Source organism: Pan paniscus, chromosome X (assembly GCF_029289425.2).
Source record: "Pan paniscus chromosome X, NHGRI_mPanPan1-v2.0_pri, whole genome shotgun sequence".
NCBI classification, from domain to species: domain Eukaryota; kingdom Metazoa; phylum Chordata; class Mammalia; order Primates; family Hominidae; genus Pan; species Pan paniscus.
In genome coordinates, this window is record NC_073272.2 from 106,251,604 (window position 1) to 106,274,474 (window position 22,871).

The window sequence follows — 22,871 nt, forward strand, 5'->3', positions numbered from 1 at the left end:
CTCTCTGCCAGGCTTTGGTATCAGGATGATGCTGGCCTCATAAAATGAGATAGGGAGGATTCCCTCTTTTTCTGTTGATTGGAATAGTTTCAGAAGGAATGGTACCAGCTTCTCTTTGTACCTCTGGTAGACCTCGGCTGTGAATCCATCTGGTCCTGGACTTTTTTTGGTTGGTAGGCTATTAATTATTGCCACAATTTCAGAGGCTGTTATTGGTCTATTCAGAGATTCAACTTCTTCCTGGTTTAGTCTTGGGAGGGTGTATGTGTCGAGGAATTTATCCATTTCTTCTAGATTTTCTAGTTTATTTGCGTAGAGGGGTTTATAGTATTCTCTGATGGTAGTTTGTATTTCTGTGGGATTGGTGGTGATATCCCCTTTATCATTTTTTATTGCATCTATTTGATTCTTCTCTCTTTTCTTCTTTATTTGTCTTGCTAGTGGTCTATCAATTTTGTTGATCTTTTCAAAAAACCAGCTCCTGGATTCATTGATTTTTTGAAGGGTTTTTTGTGTCTCTATCTCCTTCTCTTCTGCTCTGATCTTAGTTATTTCTTGCCTTCTGCCAGCTTTTGAATGTGTTTGCTCTTGCTTCTCTAGTTCTTTTAATTGTGATATTAGGGTGTCAATTTTAGATCTTTCCTGCTTTCTCTTGTGGGCATTTAGTGCTGTAAATTTTCCTCTATACACTGCTTTGAATGTGTCCCAGAGATTCTGGTATGTTGTGTCTTTGTTCTCATTGGTTTCAAAGAACATCTTTATTTCTGCCTTCATTTTGTTATGTACCCAGTAGTCATTCAGGAGCAGGTTGTTCAGTTTCCATGTGGTTGTGTGGTTTTGAGTGAGTTTCTGAATCCTGAGTTCTAGTTTCATTGCACTGTGGTCTGAGACAGTTTGTTATAATTTCTGTTCTTTTACATTTGCTGAGGAGTGTTTTACTTCCAACTATGTCGTCCATTTTGGAATATGTGTTATGTGGTGCTGAGAAGAATGTATATTCTGTTGATTTGGGGTGGAGAGTTCTGTAGATGTCTATTAGGTCTGCTTGGTGCAGAGCTAAGTTCAGTTCCTGGTTATCCTTGTTAACTTACTGTCTCGTTGATCTGTCTAATGTAGACAGTGGGGTTTTAAAGTCTCCCATTATTATTGTGTGCGTGTCTAAGTCTCTTTGTAGGTCTCTAAGGACTTGCTTTATAAATCTGGGTGCTCCTGTATTGGGTGCATATATATTTAGGATAGTCAGCTCTTCTTGTTGAATTGATCCCTTTGCCATTATGTAATGACCTTCTTTGTTGGTTTAAAGTCTGTTTGATCAGAGACTAGGATTGCTACACCTGCTTTGTTATTTTTTTGCTTTCCATTTGCTTGGTATATCTTCCTCCATCCCTTTATTTTGAGCCTGTGTGTGTCTCTGCATGTGAGATGGGTCTCCTGAATACAGCACACTGATGGGTCTTGATTCTTTATCCAATTTGCCAGTCTGTGTCTTTTTTTTTCAGTCTATGTCTTTTAATTGGAGCATTTAGCCCATTTACATTTAAAGTTAATATTATTATGTGTGAATTTGATCCTGTCATTATGATGTTAGCTGGTTATTTTGCTCATTAGTTGATGTATTTTCTTCCTAGCATCGATGGTCTTTACAATTTCGCATGCTTTTGCAGTGGCTGGTACCAGTTGTTCCTTTCCATGTTTAGTGCTTCCTTCAGGAGCTCTTGTAAGGCAGGCCTGGTGGTGACAAAATCTCTCAGCATTTGCTTGTCTGTAAAGAATTTTATTTCTCCTTCACTTATGAAGCTTAGTTTGGCTGGATATGAAATTCTGGGTTGAAAATTCTTTAAGAATGTTGAATATTGGCCCCGACTCTCTTCTGGCTTGTAGAGTTTCTGCCGAGAGATCCGCTGTTAGTTTGATGGACTTCCCTTTGTGGGTAACCCGACCTTTCTCTCTGGCTGCCCTTAACATTTTTTCCTTCTTTTCAACTTTGGTGAATCTGACAATTATGTGTCTTGGAGTTGCTCTTCTCAAGGAGTATCTTTGTGGCATTCTCTGTACTTCCTGAATTTGAATGTTGGCCTGCCTTGCTAGGTTGGGGAAGTTCTCCTGGATAATCTCCTGAAGAGTATTTTCCGACATGGTTCCATTCTCCCCGTCACTTTCAGGTACACCAATCAGACGTAGATTTGGTCTTTTCACATGGTCTCATATTTCTTGGAGGCTATGTTCATTTCTTTTTACTCTTTTTTTTCTCTAAACTTCTCTTCTTGCTTCATTTCATTCATTTGATCTTCAATCACTGATACCCTTTCTTCCACTTGATCAAATCGGCTACTGAAGCTTGTGCATGCGCCACGTAGTCCTCATGCCATGGTTTTCAGCTCCATCCGGTCATTTAAGGACTTCTCTACACTGTTTATTCTAGTTAGCCATTCGTCTAATCTTTTTTCAAGGTTTTTAGCTTCTTTGCAATGGGTTCGAACATCCTCCTTTAGTTCAGAGAAGTTTGTTATTACCGATCATCTGAAGCCTTCTTCTCTCAACCCATCAAAGTCATTTTCCATCCAGCTTTGTTCTGTTGCTGGCGAGGAGCTGCATTCCTTTGGAGGAGAAGAGGCGCTCTGATTTTTAGAATTTTCAGCTTTTCTGCTCTGGTTTCTCCCCATTTTTGTGGTTTTATCTACCTTTGGTCTTTGATGATGGTGACGTACTGACAGGGTTTTGGTGTGGATGTCCTTTCTGTTTGTTAGTTTTCCTTCTAACAGTCAGGACCCTCAGCTGCAGGTCTATTGGAGTTTGCTGGAGGTCTACTCCAGACCCTGTTTGCCTGGGTATCACCAGCGGAGGCTGCAGAACAGCAAATATTGCAGAACAGCAGATGTGGCTGCCTGATCCTTCCTCTGGAAGCTTCGTCTCAGAGGGGCACCCCACTGTATGAGGTGTCAGTCAGCCCCTGCTGGGAAGTGTCTCCCAGTTAGGCTACTGAGGGGTCAGGGACCCACTTGAGGAGGCAGTCTGTCCGTTCTCAGATCTCAAACTCCGTGCTGGGAGAACCACTACTCTTCAAAGCTGTCAGACAGGGATGTTTAAGTCTCCAAAAGTTTCTGCTGCCTTTTGTTCACCTATGCCCTGCCCCCAGAGGTGGAGTCTACAGAGTCAGGCAGGCCTCCTTGAGCTGTGGTGGGCTCCACCCAGTTTGAGCTTGCCTGCCACTTTGTTTACCTACTCAAGCCTCAGCAATGGCGTACGCCCCTCCCCCAGCCCCACTGCCGCCTTGCAGTTTGATCTCAGACTGCTGTGTTAGCAGTGAGCGAGGCTCCATGGGCGTGGGACCCTCTGAGCCAGGTGCGGGTTATAATCTCCTGGTGTGCCATTTGCTAAGGCTGTTGGAAAAGTGCAGTATTAGAGTGGGAGTGTCCCGATTTTCCAGGTACGGTCTGTCACGGCTTCCCTTTGCTAGGAAAGGGAATTCCCTGACCCCTTGCACTTCCTGGGTGAGACAATGGCCTGCCCTGCTCCGTGGGCTGTACCCACTTGTCTGGCAAGCCCCAGTGAGATGAACCCAGTACCTCAGTTGGAAATGCAGAAATCACCCGTCTTCTGCATCACTCACACTGGGAGCTGCAGACTGGAGCTGTTCCTATTTGGCCATCTTGGAACCTCCTCTAAAAGTCCTTTTAGAGTTGCATGTGTGTATTTGTATTTATTCCAGATTGGAGTTGGATCATTAACCCAGATTAGCACCTTAACTTAATATCTGTGGGAGGTTTCTCTAGTTGGTTATACCTTAACATTCAATAAGTGTTCTTCTTTTGCTTAAGATTATTGGTCTCAGGTCATATAAACTAGAGGGAATATAAACCTTGATAAGCATTGGAATGGCATGAGCAATCTGACATTCTTTTAACATTGGGAAAGATAACGTTGGTACTTTATTTATTTCCACAAAACTTATATAATTGGTGGTAGAGAGGTAAGTATTATAGATAATTAGACCTTTAGTAATAAGATTAGTCTTAGTTTAGGCTTGTCTTTAATAGGTAGTGAATAGAAATGTGCATTTCTATATGTTATCTTCATTGCTAACCTGATCACGTCTGTGTAAAACCTTAGAACACCTTGAGCAAATTTTATATTGCTTTTGAGGATATAGAAAAATGGTACATCATGGACATATGTAGTTTGTACATTTGGGTTTGTAAACATTGTTTGGCTCAAATTACTATCCCAATATGTAAATCCTTATACATGCTAGTAGTGAGCTCTTGAGATAATTTATCATCTTATAAATTGGGAAATATTTCTGTATTCCCCAAATCTTAGATTCCTTATCATATAAGCCCTATTTTCTACAATTTGGGGGACTATTTGTCTTTAAGCAAGCCTTCATATAAGATGCAAATTGGGTCTCAAAGGCAATACTGTTGAATTATAGATAGTTAATCTGAGGAGGGGGAGGTGTTTGTTGTATATAATAGCTTCCTTACTAAGTTATGAGTTCCCTAAAATCGGTAACCAAATCTCATGCGTGTTTATATAGCCTACAACTTTCATATAGATAGTAGGTGCTCAAAAATGTTAATTGAATGAATGGGTATCCTTCCTTTGTCTCATTGAGACCCATTTAAAATCATTTTAGCAATTGGGTTATTATACTAAGAATGTTTCACCAAACTAAAACTGAATTTGTTTTATTTTACAGGTGCAGTAGACATTGTTGCAATCATGATCGGCAATCTGAAAGGCACAAAAATTCTGCAATCTATTCAAAGAGGCATACAAGTGACAATGGTCATAGAAGTAGGGAAAAAACATGGCCCTTGGGTGAATCACTATTCAATTTTTTTCGTTTCTGTGTCCTTTTTTATTATTACGGCGGCAACTGTGGGCTATTTTATCTTTTATTCTGCTCGAAGGCTACGGAATGCAAGAGCTCAAAGCAGGAAGCAGGTTTGTAATGGTCCTTTCTTCCACTATTAAAAAAAATTTACTGTTCTAATTGTAGTTTCAGGGTCCTGCATTTTAATACATTGTACTTGCTAGACAATGATCTCCCCATATGTTTTACAAAATCTGGTAGTTTTTAAAAGTATGTCAGCTCTTCTCAAAGGTTTTATTTTCTATATTTGTCAAAGAACTTAATCCTACCTGATTAAATTTTCTAACACCTCATTAGAGAACACATCCAGCATTTAATTACATATAGGTGTAAATACATATGTTCTTTTAAATAAACATTTTTTCCTAAATTACAAAAACATTTCATACTCAATATAGAAAACTTAGAAATTAGAAAGTACACAGGAAAAAAACTCACCTAAAACCTGATATAGCAATATAACTATAGTCATCGCCCAAAGGTAACCACTATTATTTTATATGTACGTCTGTATTTGCATGTGGGGATGGGGCTGAGAAGAGGGACTAGGCTGAGAAGGCAGGTTAGAAGATCTGATTGTGCATGATATATTGTTAGGCTTCAAGTGGAGTCAAATATTAATAGTTTCTACCATATTATAACAGTGTATAAAAAGGTACAAGGTACACAAACAACAGAGCAAAAATACCAAAGCATTACTGAACAGTAAAGTACCTATGGTTGTATGGCATTGTTCCTGCCACCATTAAATTGTCCCCCTCAGCCCCCTGATATGCTCACATTTCTCCTTACCCAGCTTAAATTCCATGGTTACTCCCATGCATACATCTTCAGTTCCCTTGGCCCTTCTTTCTCTTTGTTATAGTTGCTGGAAAAACAAATCCAACCCTGGTTAAATTTACTTCCCACCTACTCTATGTCTTCACCTTGCACAACTGAAGTATCAGAAAGGCATTTACAGCTGTACTGACTGATCTCACTTTAAATTTGTGACCGTAAAATCAGAGTGGGCCCTTAATGCTACCCAGGAATCACACTATGTTTTCTTGGCCATTTACTCTCCTACTGTTGGCTAACCATATGTGTTCCTTTCCCTTTCTCCAACACCTCCTCCAACTTTACTCTCAATTTGTATTTTATTTTACTGAGAAAATTGAATCAATCAATAATACTTCCACATCTTCTCATCTGTCTTCATCTGCGTCTATCCTATTCCCCTGCTTTGTCTTCTGTTTTTATGGATGAACTGTTCCTTTGCAAAGGCTCTTTCACTCAGGTATAAGATTATTTTTGTCTTTTGTATACTCAAGGACATCACTCCAGAAATTGTCCTCTCTCACTCTCCTACTTTAACAATTTCTCCCTCTCCTCCGGATCTTTTCCACCAACATGCAAACATAGTATTATTGCTCCCATTTTCAAAAGATTTTCTCTTGGCCCCAGGCCAAAAACCTTGAAGTTGTTCTTTATTCCTTTTCTTTCTGTCACCTCCCATGTAAACTCTATCAGCAAATCCTATTATTTCTACCTTCATTATATATCCAGAATTTGATTATTTCTTATTACCTCCATTGCTTCTGCCCCAGTCAAAGCCACCATAATTTCTTACCTCCTCCTCCCTTCAGGTATTCTCAGTATAACAGCGGAATGGTGTGCCACTTCTTTAGAAAGCTCAGTAGGGATTTAATGCTTTCAGATGAAAATACATTTTTATATGTACTGAGAAGTTTCTCTAAAGGCAATCGATTTCTGGTCACTTCATGTACTCTTCCTCCAATAAGTGAAAAGGAACTCAATTTATTTAGGGGGCGGAAGGAGCAGTGAGGATTTTTATATAGCAAGAAAGTTAATTTAATTTAGGAATAGATGAGAAATTGAAATTTTATTATAAAAACTTCATAAAGATTAGATACCAGCATATGGTAATAAGTGATGGTTATCTCAGTGTTTAAAGTTAATTGGCTTCTATCCTTCTCCTTAGAGAAGCAGCTTATCACATTGGTGGCAGGTTCAGCCTGATACTAGCTGCAGTCAAAAAGATGTTTAAAATTCCTGTACCAGGCCACTCAGTAGTTTCACACTGTGTTAATATTTGACATTTGTATATTGTGCAGTTTTTTATCTGCGAGGCTGGAAGGAAATTGGTGTCCAGTGTGACTAACTATTCAAAGGTTATAGTTACAATGACAAGAGTGTTTGGTTTGCATATGTTCATGGTGGGGTATGTGTTTCAGTATTCTCAGTGCTATAATAAATTTATTGACATGGCATTAAACCCCATCAGAAAATAATAAGGTTTATAAAGAACTTTGTCTGGTGTTACAGAGCTTCATTGGACATTTAGCTCTGGTCTACGCATTTAATTTTCATAGTTTATAATACATCTTATGATAATTAACCTCTGTAGAAATGGTCAAGAATAGCATTAAAACTTCTCATCTATTTGGAGAAGGCTTTTGAAGGGGCTTTTAAAAATTACTTAATGGACTATATCTGTTTATCCTTTGAGGACTGAAAGATTAAATATATGGCTGATAATCCTTTTTGCTTATAAATATTTGAGAGTGCTAGAAAGTCATTTATATATTTAATTTTCATGACAGTATTAATTTTTAAAAGGTAGAGCTTAATGCATATGCTGATTATAATTATCACTAAACATTTAACTATATTATCTCCATTTTACTGGTAGAAATGATGATGAAGCTGAGTTATGGAAATTTGGCTTCATTAGAATGTTAGGCAAATTTAATATATTCAAGAATTTCTTCCTTCTGAAGGTTATGATACATGGTATATAATGTCAGGAAACTGATAACTGTAACCGTAAATTCTGATGACTGAATGCTCAGATGAGCCCCCAGACAGAATAGCCTCATATGTTGTAGTGTGATGTGTAAGAACACATATCATCCCTGTTTTTTAGATACAAAGCTTTTAAACAGAACAAAAAAGTATCAATGGATTATAAATGAAAATAACGTATTAGGCCTTATAAGTTAGTTTCATGTCCCTTCCGGGAACAACCCTAACTTGAGACAAGAAAGATTATGGGAAACCTTATGGCATACACAAATTAAACTACATTCAGGAGTGAACACTATACACTTGACTCTAGCATGGAGTACCAAACATTTTCGGGTACCGTAAATGTATCCTAACTGTATTCAAGCAGTTAATACTCAATAGCCACAATGCATGTGTTGGATTAAACATTGGCAAGTGAAACAAAAGAGGGCTGTAGGTGAAATAGGAGCTGGCCTAGATATAATGTGAAAAGCTGAATTTACTTTTAATGAAGAGTGGCTTTCAGAAGAAAAGGATTTACTAACTAAAATAGACAGATTAGAAGGAAATCATCTTCCAAGAGGAGGGAAAAGAATGGGAATCCACTTGCAAAGGTCATAAAGCTTTGATAAACTGATCACACAGACCCAACACATAATGCTAGAGAATGCTAGGAATCAATATTGGGAAAGAGAATATACTCTAACACAACAGAATCTATTAACTATTTTACTTAAAAGTGATCCCCAAGTAGCCATGGGGGTAATGACCTTCCATTTTTAGCTGTAGAAGCTCAGGCAGAGAATCTTTGAGACACATGCAGATCCTCAAATTTATGGAATTTTTTTTTGTAAAATTGCAACTTGCACTGCTGATCTCTGACTGATCTTGACCAAAGGATGGGCCAAAATAAGGCTAGTAGGAATAGAACTAATACTGAATGATACCCATGTACTCCCATGGGAGGGAAATGGCCTTGCTGTACAAAGTTAACAGGAACCTATAACTTTATAATAATATAAGTTGAGACAAATGATTGGCTTTGTCCCCAGCTAACATGGAACCTAGAAATGACAGAATGATTGCAACTGGTGACAGCATTTGTTCCTCATCATATCTGGCATATAGGCAAAGGCTAATTCTTCTAGGAAGGTTTAATAAATATTTCTGTGACATTTCTGGATTTTTTTGTAACCAAACCAAACTGTATCATAACCATGCTCTGATATGGTGTAATACTGGTATTGTTAGTAAAATTCAACTATCTTATATAAATAAATCATATGGTAATCAAATGTATTTGAGACATTGAACTAAAAACTCCTCACAGTGTGATACCAAGGGAGAGTGACTGGCATGAAGAAGAAGTAGAATGATTTAGTTCATTACTATATTAAATAGTTCTGTGCAAGTTTATCACAAAGTTCAAGTGGCCATAGATCCAGGGAATAAATGGATAATTAAATTGGTATAATAATGTAAAGATGTTTGTGATGGTCTTATAAACTGGATGAATTGTTCCTTTGAACCTGTTTCCACTCCTTGTTGGCTTCTGCAAGTATTAGATAGACTTGTGTTGTTCTTATGGCACCTTATATAAAAATACTGTGCTAACTGAACAGTATATACAGTTGACCCTTAAACAACTTGGGTTTCAACCACACGAATCCACTTTTACATGGATATTCTTCCACTTCTGCCACACCGGAGGCAGCAAGGCCAATATATCCTTTTCCTCCTCCCCAGTCTAGTGAATGTGAAGAAAGAAGGATGGAGGCCTTCATGATAATCCACGGCCTCTTAATTAAGATAAAATTTATTTTCTCTCACACCTGTCATACCAGCACTTTGGGAGGCCGAGGCGGGTGGATCGCTTGAGCCCAGGAGTTCCAGACCAACTTGTGCAACATGGCAAAACCCTGTCCCTGCAAATAATAGAAAAATTAGCCAGGCATGGTGGCATGTGCCTGTAGTCCCAGCTACTTGGGAGGCTGAGGTGGGAGAATCACTTGAGCCCGGAAGGCAGAGGTTGCAGTGAGCCGAGATCATGCCACTGCTTTCCAGCCTGGGTGACAGTGAGACCCTGTCTTTAAATATATATTCTTTTCTTCCTTATGATTTTCTTAATAACATTTTCTTTTCTCTAATTTACTTTATTGTACAAACACAGTATATAATTTATATAACATACAACATAGGTGTTTATTAACTGTTTATGTTATCAGTAAGGCTTCCAGTCAACAGTAGACTATTAGTAGTTAAGTTTTGGGGGTGTCAAAAGCTATATGTGGAGTCTTGGCTGTGTGAGGGTCAGTGCCTATAACTGCCATGTTGTTCAAGGGTCAACTGTATACTGTATACTGTATACTGTTTATAAATATTATGCTAACTGTATAGTAACTATACTGACTACTGTACTAACTGAAGTGATAATATATAAATACTGTACAAACAGTTACTGTACTGAAAGTTTTATTATAAAAAGGCTTTGACCAACAGGATGGATTGTGAGGAAAAAGGTAACACAACAGATGCAGTTGCTTACTCCTTCCATGTCCCCAAGGGAACCATGATTGGCCCCTGGCCAACCCTGGGAATGTGGCTCTCAAACTGGTCTTTATGTTAGTGATTGATAATTTTGTTATATACACCTGGAACAATGGACCATGTTGTACCAGCCTGTCAGAGTTGCTTTTCACAACAATCAAGATTGATGATATCCTAGTTTCATTGTTGGGGTCCTCAGTTTCCGGCAACATGGCCAGTTGCTAGCAGGATGCACCTAGTAAGCAGTCCCTTCATCTGAGTCTTGGACCCCAACGCTTAAATTGGTTCCCTGGGCAGAGATATGCCACACATTTCTGTAGTTTGCTGCCAGACAGAAAGAGCACTCCTGTGTGCTCTCAGATGAGGAAGGACTAGGCTACATTAATATTTTAAAATCTGTCCTTCAACTTAAAGCATTACTAAAAATTATCTAAACTATTTCTGGTTACATTAAGTTTTTTTCTACTCCACTAGTACACGAAATTACCTGGAAGATTCATTAAGTACCTGCACACTGTACCACTATTAACATATATACATTTGCAGTTGGTGTGTTCACATGTATGTATCTATTTCTGCCTACATTTGAGAGTAGTTCAGGGTCTTTTACAGAAACCATGAGAATTTTGACTCTTGTATAAGAAGAGCAGATTAAATCCTTGTCTAAGTAGGGCTTAGTTTTACAATATTTCTTCTGACTTTCTCACTGAACAAAAGAAAGCTCTTATAATGGGTCTCAGGATTTTTATATATTCACTTACTCTAATTTTAAATTTATACCACTAATTCTTTTTCCAGCTTTATTGAAGTATGATTGACAAATAAAATTTGTATATATTCAAGGTGTACAACATTATGATTTGATATACATATAAATTGTAAAATGATTGACATAAATTAATACATCTATCCCTACACATAGTTACGTGTGTGTGTGTGTGTGTGTGTGTGTGTGTGTGTGTGTGTTGAGGATACTTAAGATCTACTTTCTTAGCAAATTTCAAGTAAACCATGCTGTAAATAAGATCCTCAGGATTTATTCATCTAAAAAATTTGAACTCATAGATGCAGAGAACAGAGAAGTGGTTGCCAGGGGGATTGGGGAAATGGGGAGATGTTAGTCAAAGGATACAAACTTGCAGTTATACCACAAATTCTAAAGGGTGTTAATCACATTTCTTTGAAAAAATGCTGTAATCTGAGCTATAACCTATCTACTGAGTCAAATTCACCCTTTCTTCACTGTTCTTCCTTATAGTGTATTTCCTTACACTGCTCACAGTTATGTTCTTCATGAGAGTGGTCTGCACTCTTATTTATCCCCTCATCTGTAGTTCCATAGATTTATAGGAAGCTGTTTTATAGCCTGCACCTCCTCTTACCTGTAGGAATATTTTCACTCGAATATTGTGGATAGGTTTTTATTGAATAAAATGGATTTCTTTCAGTTCTCAGATACCTAAACAGCTACATGGCTCAGACTTTTATTTTGTCCTAGGAATATATCTGAGGAAAAGAATCCTCTTACTATAATTCTTGATTTTAAATATCTTGTGTTAAAACTCTTAGCCAAATTTTTAGGAAAATGTTTATTTTTAAAATATGGTGACTTAAGTACAGAAAAATCTAGTTTGCTTATATCTCTCTCCTTTCTTGCTTTTTGCACACCCTGTCCTCCATCAAGTAATTAGGTTTGACTATATACTTAATACTATTCATGTGGGTTTCAGTTAAGCTAAAAGCTGAATGCCCTGGGACCAAAAATCAGGCTGAAAAATCACCAGACTGAAACATATACTTTCCCTAATTGGGTATAAATACACCAGTGAACTAGGTAGAATATCTTTACTTTCACCATAATTTCAAAATTGAACATTGTAATAAAGAATGATCATTGGTTTGACATTTTATCATCAACCCCAATATATTCCCATTCAGAATCAAGAAAAAAAAAAACCATATAGTGGAGATTCTTCACTAACTAGAGCGAATGCAGCTTCTGATTAGTCAGAATAGTCACATTAAGCTTCTGTTAAGAAAATTGGCCAACAACCAGCTTCTTTGAATCAGTCTTCAGTTCTACTGCCAAATATTCTTAGACCAGGTATCTCTTAGGATTAGAGAGGAGGAGGGGAAAGGCAAAAGGCGTTTGACATCATATACTTGCTTTTTAAAATTCCCCAAATCACAGTAAATAGCCAGTTTGGGAAGAATTTTAAGATTGGATAATTGCTGGCTTTAAAGGGGTTTTTAAATTTCCTTCATTTGTCTTCTTCACAAGAAATGTGAAGCCTCTTAAAGGCTTCTTTGCCATTACACAATGGAGGCAGTGTACAATAGTGGAGAGGTCATGGGCTTTAAAGCCAGATAGAACCTGGGCTTGAATTGAATCACAGCTCTGAAACTTACCAGCTGTCTGGACTTTAGTCAAGCTTCTGAACCTTACTTTTCTTGTCTATAAAACTTGGATATTAAAATAGCTATTTCACAATGTTGTTAATGATTAAACAAGATGACACATGTAAAAAGCTTACAACCTGACACATGGTAAAGGTTCAATTAATGTGTAAACCTTTCTTTCCCCAAACTTAATGGAGTAGAGACTTTTAATAATTGAAATGAGAAGTGTCTTGCATGAGAAAATCAAGAAAGTCTGTTTATATTTTCTAAATTCAGAAAATAATTTTTGAGCAAACTCTAGCCACTGGGGAATTTTTTTCTAAGTGACTAAGGCCCAGTCCTCCAGCTACTCAAGAGAGAAAGGCACATTAATAATACAATTACTGAACAAGATAAGAGATGGAAACAATGTGTTACTGGAATTTATAGACTAAGGAAATTCTGATCGGTAGCAAGGCATTGGAAAAGTATCTCATGTAATTTGTATAATGTAGATATGTTCTTGAAATTCTGTTTTTTAAGGAGTAAGGTACAAATTACAGTTCACATGGGGCATATTGTCTTTAAATGTTGAGGTATATTTGGGCACTGAAAAGTTGACATAATGTTATTCAAACATGTGTTGAATATAATCTACTGGGCCCTAATGGTGTTCTCAGTTTTTTTAAGAGGGAGGCTTGCATCTTGGAACTCTTGCTATCAGTATCACAGTGAAATATCTTGAGTACTATCTTGAATATCGTGAGGCAGTTTTTTTGTGAGTGACTTTCCTTTAAGCTCTAAAAATAGTTTGTGCTTTTTATTAAATCACTTGTCTTGCATCCATATTTAAAGAAAATAGCTTTTCTTTATATCAGCCCAGTAGGAGCTATTGAAAATACTCAAATTTTCTTTTAAACACATTTTTATTCTAAGGCTGCTTTGTTAAACATTAGTTTATGCTATGCTGCAAATCTTTTAGAGATCCTTTATAATCAAATCTCTTGTCTAGTGTCTTCTGGCATTTTGGATTTGGCCCTGTTTTTTTATTTTTTGTATTCTCCCCCACCATCATTTTCCAGCATCGGCCTTAATGCAAGTTCTACTGTTCTCCTGGGCATAGACTCAGACATTACATACAAAGTTTCCCTTTGATCCCACACTTCAAATTAATTTGCATTATAGTCTTGGCTATAATTAAGAAAGTTATATATTTGGCATTAATGCCTAATAAATTGATAAGCCCTATCACTGGAGATTCAGACATTTATATTGTATTGAATCAAATATTTTGCAATGAGAAATCAGACTGTATAGACTGAATCAAGTAAATACCCTAGAGAGGTATCAATTCCTTATGAGAGCTTTCCCCAACTGTGTGATACAGCTTGTTGCCTAAACCTAAATTAGAATTGCTTTAAGGACAAAAAGCAAAACGATTGTGAAAGACATCATGAACTACATTACATTTTTTCCCCTTTCTTCTTGCTGGCTCTATTTTTTTATCATTTGCATTTTTCTCATCTCGATGTCCAACTGACTCATGATCTATGTGGAAAGAAAGTAGTGAAGTGTAGGTGTGTGGGCCAGGGCCAGGACCCTGTAGGCATACAGGTGGAAGGATTGCCACAGTTTGACAGACCCTAGAATCCAGGAGCTAGAAAAACATCAAAAGACAGCTGAGTTATGGATGGTTGTATTGTAATGGACTCTTGGAATATGAAGAGCAGAGTTCCAGTACCAGCTTTATTATTTAGATGCTGCATTCCCTTTTGAATAAGTTATTTTACTTTTTCAACCCTCCACTTGAGCATCTCTAAAATGAGGATATTACCTTCTTCTGGGGGTTGTTGTGAGGATTAAATGAGGTAATGGATATAAAAAATATATTTTAAACTGTATAACAACTGTATATTGTAAGGAAATGGTAGGAGTAGCTTCCTACTCCATGCTACAGTCAAAACAGATAGCTACTTTGATATAACTCTGGACTTCAGTGGGGCTGACACTAGCTCTGATATTTCAAGCAAGACATTCTTCCTCTTTGAGCATCAGTTTTCTTCTCTGTCTGATTAGATGTCGGGCTCGGTAATCTAAAGATCCTAGGTGTACCTTTGTTCACTGTCACTCTATTATTATCTTACAAGTAACAAAATAGAAGGGAAGATATTTGTGCTGAAATTAAGTCCCATCATAGAATTTTTTTAGTTCACAATTATGTCCCAAAATGGGAGTGAAAGTGCCTTGATTATCACCTCTTTTCCTTTTTAGGGTCTAGGCCTTCCTATTCACTGTTTCTGTTAGGCTTATTTGCTGGTCAGGTAATAATCTGAGAGGTTTCTGCTTTTCCTGTGACAGCAAAGAAATACTTTGGCTAATATTCTCCTTGGCATTAAGCTAAATATCTTCCACAAAATGATATCTTATATAGGAGACAGGTTTGGGCATCAATGAGATGCCTCACCTACTGATACTTATAGATTCTTACCTTCCAAAATATATTTGCTACAAATATTTGTAGCATTTGTAGCAAATATATATTGGCAAGTACCTGTTATGCTTATTGATGAATGGTAGTTTACATTTTATGTAATAAACATTTTATTGAGTATCTGCTATATGCCAGACATTATACTAAATACTTACATTATCTCTAATTTTCATGTAACATAAATGTCAGCTGGGGACGGGGGTACATATAGGAGGGAAGCTGCTTACATTCTCCCAAAGGTCTGGGGGCCTACTTTTTGCCAAATTTCTAAGTTTGTTCATTTTACAGTTCAAAATAGAAAGATCACTTATCTTGCCATGCTGCACATGCTACCATTATATTCCACACATGTATTAGTCGGGTTTGTGTTGCTGTAAAGGAATACCTGAGGCTGGGTAATTCATAAAGAAAAGAGGTTGATTTGCCTCATGGTTCTGCAGGCTATACAAGAAGCTTGGTGCCAACCTCCGCTTCTGGTGAAAGCTTCAGGAATCTACCTATCATGGCAGAAAGGAAAGGGGAAGCACGCGTGTCACAGGGAGAGAGAGGGAGCAGGTGCCAGGCTCTTTTAAACAACCAGCGGGAACTGAGAACTCACTCATTACCATAAGGATGGCACTAAGCCATTCATGAGGGATCCTCCTCCATGACCCAAATACTTCCCACCACGCCCCACCTCCAACATTGGGGGTCACACTTCAATGAGATTTGGAGGGGACAAATATTCACCATTTCAACACAGCATCTACCAAGTGTCATACTTAGCCTCTACTTCAATTCATATGTATATTATATTCACTACTTCAATTCATATGTATATTATATTCACTTGAGGCATTCCTGTCTGTAGTAGACCTTAGTGAAGGGGAATGAAGTATTTGCAGCATCACCAGTAACTTCAAATTGACAAATATCTTAACAAATATCACCTGGGATTTTTTCCTCTGGCTAGTTCACCATACATAGAGGGACAATATGTTATTGAACTGTATAGACTCTCTTTATAGTCTTTCCCTCACCTGGTAGATTCTTCCCACACCCCAACTTCACTTCTGACTCAATTATGCATAATGTTTTAGTTTTTATTCCATAAATGAGCCTGTGGCTTGCTTTTGCATATCCAGACACATCTAGATATATGCTCAGTGAAACAATAAAAGGCAACCACTCTCAGAATCAATCTTCTTCATTAAGCAATCGTGGTTATAAGCACCAATATTTTTCTTAATACCAAACAGTGTAAAGGTTGGTACTACCCTCATTTTATAGATAAGTAAACAAGCTCAAAGAATTAAATGACTCGTGCAGGGTTATTCATTGAGTAAGTGATAAAGTCAGATTTTGAACCATTGGAATCCAAATCCTATGCACTTTCCACCAAACAAGACACGATTCAAAAAGGAAATTGGAAAAAAAAATGCATATTAATGTCCTCTGAGCTTGCAAATAGGAAGATTGCTTTGAAAATTCATAGTATTTGAATCCATTAGGGGTGGGGGAAATGTATTTTTACCATTATGGTCCCAACAGTATTGTTTAAGAAAGTAGGGAAACATAAGTTAAGTAAAAAGTCTCAGTAACTTGGAAAATCCTGCCTTATATCAGGTAAATGGGACATTTATTATGGCTAATTAAGTTTTATCTTTTAAAATTGATTTGTACATTGACTTTTACCTGATAAATATTTATTGATTCTCTCTATCTTTTTCATCATACTTCTTTTAAAAAATAGTTTTTCTAATACCTGCTGTTTTTTTTTTTTACAGAGGCAATTAAAGGCAGATGCTAAAAAAGCTATTGGAAGGCTTCAACTACGCACACTGAAACAAGGAGACAAGGTACATTCATGACTTTTAAATGCTATTTATTTTAAAGCAGTGCTACCAAGCCATTGTTCAGGCTAAATGTTCTTCCTAAGTATGCTTTTATTGGCATTTATGAACCTTATTGACTTTTTATATGCATTTGATTCTAGAGGTTGGCTGAATAATGGCCTCCCAAAGATATCTAAGATAACTATTCCCTTGAACCTGTGAATATTACCTTATATGGCAAAAAGGACTTTGCAGATATGATTAAGTTAAGGGTCATGAGATGGGGAGATTATCCTGGATTATCCAGGTAGATTCAAAATATAATTGCAGTGTCCTTATAAGAGGGAGAGAGAGGGAGATTTGACCATAGTACAGTAAGGGATGTGACAAGGGAAGCAAGAGGGTGGGGTGATACAAGAAAGAGGCAAAGAGCTAAGGGATGCAGACAGCCTCTAGAAGCTGGGAAAGATAAGGAGAGGGATTCTCCCGTGGTGCCTCCAGAAGGAGCGCAGTATTGCCAATGCCTTGGTTATAGACTTCGGATTTCCAGAACAGTAAGAGAATAAACTTGTGTTGTTTTAAGCCACTGAATTATGATAATTTGTTACAGCAGCTACAGGAAACTAATACAATGCTTTAGTGTTACTTTGGTTGAATACGCATTTTCAGATTTAGGACAGTTGAAAACTACCATTGATGGGTAAAACATGTATTTCAAAAAATAGCTATAGAACTTATGGAAATAATACACCATTTTAAATCTTACCAAAGTCATGAAACTGTAAAACACTAATGAAAGAGAGAAATCAAAGAAGATCTAAATAAATGGAAACATATACCATGTTCATGGGTCAGAAGACTTGCTGTTGTTAAGATGTCGGTTCCCCACCAAACTAATTTATGGATTTGATGCAGTTTCAATAAAAATCCTAGTGTAAATCTTTTATAGAAATTGACAGGCTGATTCTAAGCTTAGATGAAAATGCAAAAGAACTAGAGTGAACAAAACAATTTTGATAAAGAACAACTTTGGATGATTCATGCTACCTGATTTCAAGAATTATTTTAAAGTCACAGCAGTCAAGATAGTGTCGTATTGGAAAAAGGATAGATTTATAGATCAAAGAAACAGAAGAGAGAGTACAGAAATAAACCCATATATATATGGTCAGTTGATTTTCCATAAAAGTGCAAAAGCAATTCAATGAAGAAAGGATAGCCTTTTCAGGAGGATAGCCCTTTGTTGGCTATCCATATGCAGTGATTGGATATCCTTAAGCAAAAAACGAGCAAACAGACAAAAAAGAACTTAAATCCATTCTTCATACCCTATGTAAACATTATTTCAATAGATCATAGACCTTAACATAAAACCTAGAACTATGAAATTTTTAGAAGAAAACGTTAAAGAAAAATATTTTCATGACTTGGGTGACAAATATTTCTTAGATATAACTCCAAAAACAAGTCCAAAAAAGAAAAAAATTGATAGATTTGGCCTTGTCAAAATTAAGAATTTCTGTTCTTTGAAAGGCACTGTTAAAAGAAGGAAAAGATAAGGTACAGACTGGGAGAAAATATTTGCAAATCATATGTCTGTTAAAGGGCTGTACCCAGAATATAAAGAACTCTTAAAACTTAACAGTAAGAATACAAACAACCTAATAGAAAACTGGCAAGCAAAACAGACAATTCACCAAAAAAATATATATATGAATGGCAAATAAGCACATAAAAGATGTTCAACATCATTAATAATTAAAGAAATACAATTAAAGCCACAATGAAATACAATTACACATTCATTAGAATGGCTAAAATGCATACAACTGAAAATACCAAGAGCTGGGTGAGATTTGGAGCAACTGGTACACTCATTCATTTGCTGGTGAGAATGCAAAATGTATAGCCAATTTGAAAATGTTTGGCAGTTCCTTATGAAGTTAAAAATACACTTACCATAGCACCTAGCAATCTCACTACTAGATATTTACCCTAAAGGGAGAAAAAATCTACGTTCACATAAAAACACAACTGTTCATAGCAGCTTTATTCATAATTGTCAAATACTAGGAAAAAGCCAAATATTGTTCAACTGGTGAATGGATAAACTGTGGTACATACATATCATGGTATACTACTTAGCAATAAAAGTGTGATGGGAATCCCATTGATACATACAGCATTATGGATGAATCTCAAATGCATTATACTAAGTTTAAAAAGCCAGACTCAAAAGCTAGATAATGCATGATTCCATTTATATGACATTCTGGGAAAGCCAAAACTATAAAAACAGATCAGTGGTTGCCAGGAGGTGGGGATGAGAGGAAAGGTTAACTACAAAGAGTTTGGAGGAGTTTGTTGGGAGTAATAGCACTATTCTATATCTTGATTGTGATAAGGATTAAGTGACAACATATTTTTCAAAACGTGCAGAACTGTACACTAAAAGGGTGAATTTTACTGTATGTGAATTATACCTTAATTTTTTAAAAATGAGAAAAGTTATAGAGCTTGCACAAATGGTATTTTATATATCCTAAATCAGGAAAAATAAATCAGTGCTACATGTTTCCCTTTGTTCTGTTCCCTTTTTGTTTCAGTTTATTCTTTTACCTTTTTAAAGTCTGGATACTTTTAAATCACCTTTGGGAACTTTACAGTTACATAATCATTCAGTGATATAATGCTCCTCCTTTTATAGGAATTTAGGCTGGTTAAGTACATGTATGTTCTGATCTTGTTCTGTAGTTTAATGTATTTTTTCTTATCTGTCAGAGTAACAATAACTACTTGCTTGTAGGAAATTGGCCCTGATGGAGATAGTTGTGCTGTGTGCATTGAATTGTATAAACCAAATGATTTGGTACGCATCTTAACGTGCAAGTAAGTTTGATTTTCTTCTATATCTTCAATAAAATAGGTGACCCACAAAAATGACTGTGATGGAAGAAAACTATTTTTAATATTTCCAAATTAATGTAAAAAATGTTTATTTTTTAACTTATCTTCATTTAAATATAGAATAGTTTATTTTTATTTTTATTCATTTCTTAATACCACTGAAATTGGTATAAGTCTAATTGTAATCTGCTTCAATTTGTTCTAAACTAATTCCATAGAAAACTGAGAACCTAGCCAGCACAATTGATATATATATATTATATATATTATATATAGTATATATACTATATAATATGTATTAATATTATATATACTATATATACTATATTATATATAGTATATATAATATATATTATATCTTATATATACTATATATAATATATATTATATATTATATGTAATATATAATATATATTATATATTATATGTAATATATAATATATATTATATATTATATGTAATATATAATATATAATATATATTATATATTATATGTAATATTGTAATTATATTATATATTATATAATATATTATATAATATATAATATAATTATAATTCTAAATTATATATAATTATAATTATAATTATATATCATATAATTATAATTATAAATTATATATAATATAATTGTAATTGTAATTATATATATATTATATATTATAATTATATAATTATAATTATAATATATATAATATGTATTATATATTAAATATAATAATATATTTATATATTATATAGTATATATCTTACATAGTATATTATGTATAATACATATACTCTATATTATATATACTTTATAATATAGTATATAATATATAATTATATATACTATATAACATAGTATATAATATATAATTATATATACTATATAATATAGTATATATAATTATATATACTATATAATATAGTATATATAATTATATATACTATATTATATAGTATATAATATATAATTATATATACTATATAATATAGTATATATAATTATATACTATATAATATAGTATATATAATTATATATACTATATAATATAGTATATAATATATAATTATATATAAATATATTTTATATATACTATATTTTAAATATAGTATATATAATATACATAATATACTATATAATATATATACTATATATAATACATATTTTATATAATTATATATAGTGTATATACTATATATTATATATAATGATATATACTACATATAATATGTATTATATATTATATAATGTATATATAATATATTATATATTATACATTATATACTATATACTGAGTATATATACTATATAGTGTATAGTATATAATATATGTATATGTATATGTACATATATATACTATATACTGAGTATACTATATAGTGAGATAATATACTATATATTATCTATTATATAGTATATAATAGTATATATACTATATACTATATAGTATATATATACTATATACTATATATACTATATACTATATATATTATATAGTGTATATATACTACATATATATAAATTGTGTATATATTATACATATATGTAAATTGTATATATATAATACATATATATAAATTCCAACTAAGGAGTGAACACTTCCAAATAGATGCTCATAAATTGATTTCATTTTATTTTTTCTTGATAGATTAGAATACATTTAAAATTAATCCAGTACTATCCTTATATTTATGTGTATTTATATTATATTATGTATATATGTATATTATATATTTATGTGTATATATGTACATTATATAATATATATACTCTACATAATATATAGTATATATATTATATACATTATACACTATATATAATATAGTGTATATATTATATACATTATACACTATATATAATATAGTGTATATATTATATACATTATACACTATATATAATATAGTGTATATATTATATACATTATACACTATATATAATATAGTGTATATATTATATACATTATACACTATATATAATATAGTGTATATATTATATACATTATACACTATATATAATATAGTGTATATATTATATACATTATACACTATATATAATATAGTGTATATATTATATACATTATACACTATATATAATATAGTGTATATATTATATACATTATACACTATATATAATATAGTGTATATATTATATACATTATACACTATATACATTATATATAATATATACTATATAATATTATAATATGTAGTATTATATATAGTTACACATGTAAATATAAGGACAGTACTGGATTAATGTTAAATTTATTCTAATCCATCAAGAAAAAAATAAAATGAAATCAACTTATGAGCATCTGTTTGAAGGTGTTCATTCCTTAGTTTTTTAAATTATCCCTCTCCTGAAGGTTGTTCTTAACACTACTTCTTTTAGCTATTTAATACAATAGTGATGCTCTTGGACCATATCACATTGCCTAAAGCATCAGTACGGTGTTGTTGTACTCAATACTATATTGGACTATATTATTGAGAATGACTGTACCATTTATCAGTTAGGGAATTATAACTGTTTAAGATTTGAAATAATGAACAAAGTCTTAGGTCAGGTAGCGTCCTAGCCATTTTCAAATGAGTACTGAAAATATTTTTATTTTGGAGCTAGAGTAATGAGGCTTTTACATTTAAAAGTACCGTATTATGGAATTTCCAAATTTTGTTTCTGTGACTCCTTCATTTTATGAATAGTGTGTTTAAAAGGAAAGGCATCCATTCAAAGACTAAATAAAGTTACACTAAGTAATCTGTTAATATATATTAGGTAAAGTGTTGCTACTTTACAACTGATAATTATGTTTTTTTCCTACATTAGCCATATTTTCCATAAGACATGTGTTGACCCATGGCTGTTAGAACACAGGACTTGCCCCATGTGCAAATGTGACATACTCAAAGCTTTGGGAATTGAGGTAAACATTAATATGTTATTTATATGAAGAATATATGCCTGGGCTTTGGGGAAAATAACAAAATAACATCCTTATTTTTTCGCTATGTAATACACCATACTTATAGTTTATACCTAAAACCAGACATATTTATATCATATAGACAATGAGGTGCCATCTT

The 22,871-nt window shown here is 34.0% G+C and overlaps 1 protein-coding gene across 2 annotated transcripts in view; it reads left to right on the top strand.

The window, feature by feature from the left end:
• Positions 1-22,871, top strand: part of RNF128 (ring finger protein 128) — a 101,628-nt gene that overhangs the window by 72,190 nt on the left and 6,567 nt on the right. For both annotated transcript variants that reach the window (XM_008973079.1, XM_003819665.4), the window contains exons 2-5: positions 4,700-4,947; positions 16,847-16,918; positions 19,701-19,783; positions 22,615-22,711. In XM_008973079.1, coding sequence (XP_008971327.1) covers positions 4,700-4,947; positions 16,847-16,918; positions 19,701-19,783; positions 22,615-22,711 — 500 coding nt within the window. The remainder of the gene's footprint in view (positions 1-4,699; positions 4,948-16,846; positions 16,919-19,700; positions 19,784-22,614; positions 22,712-22,871) is intronic.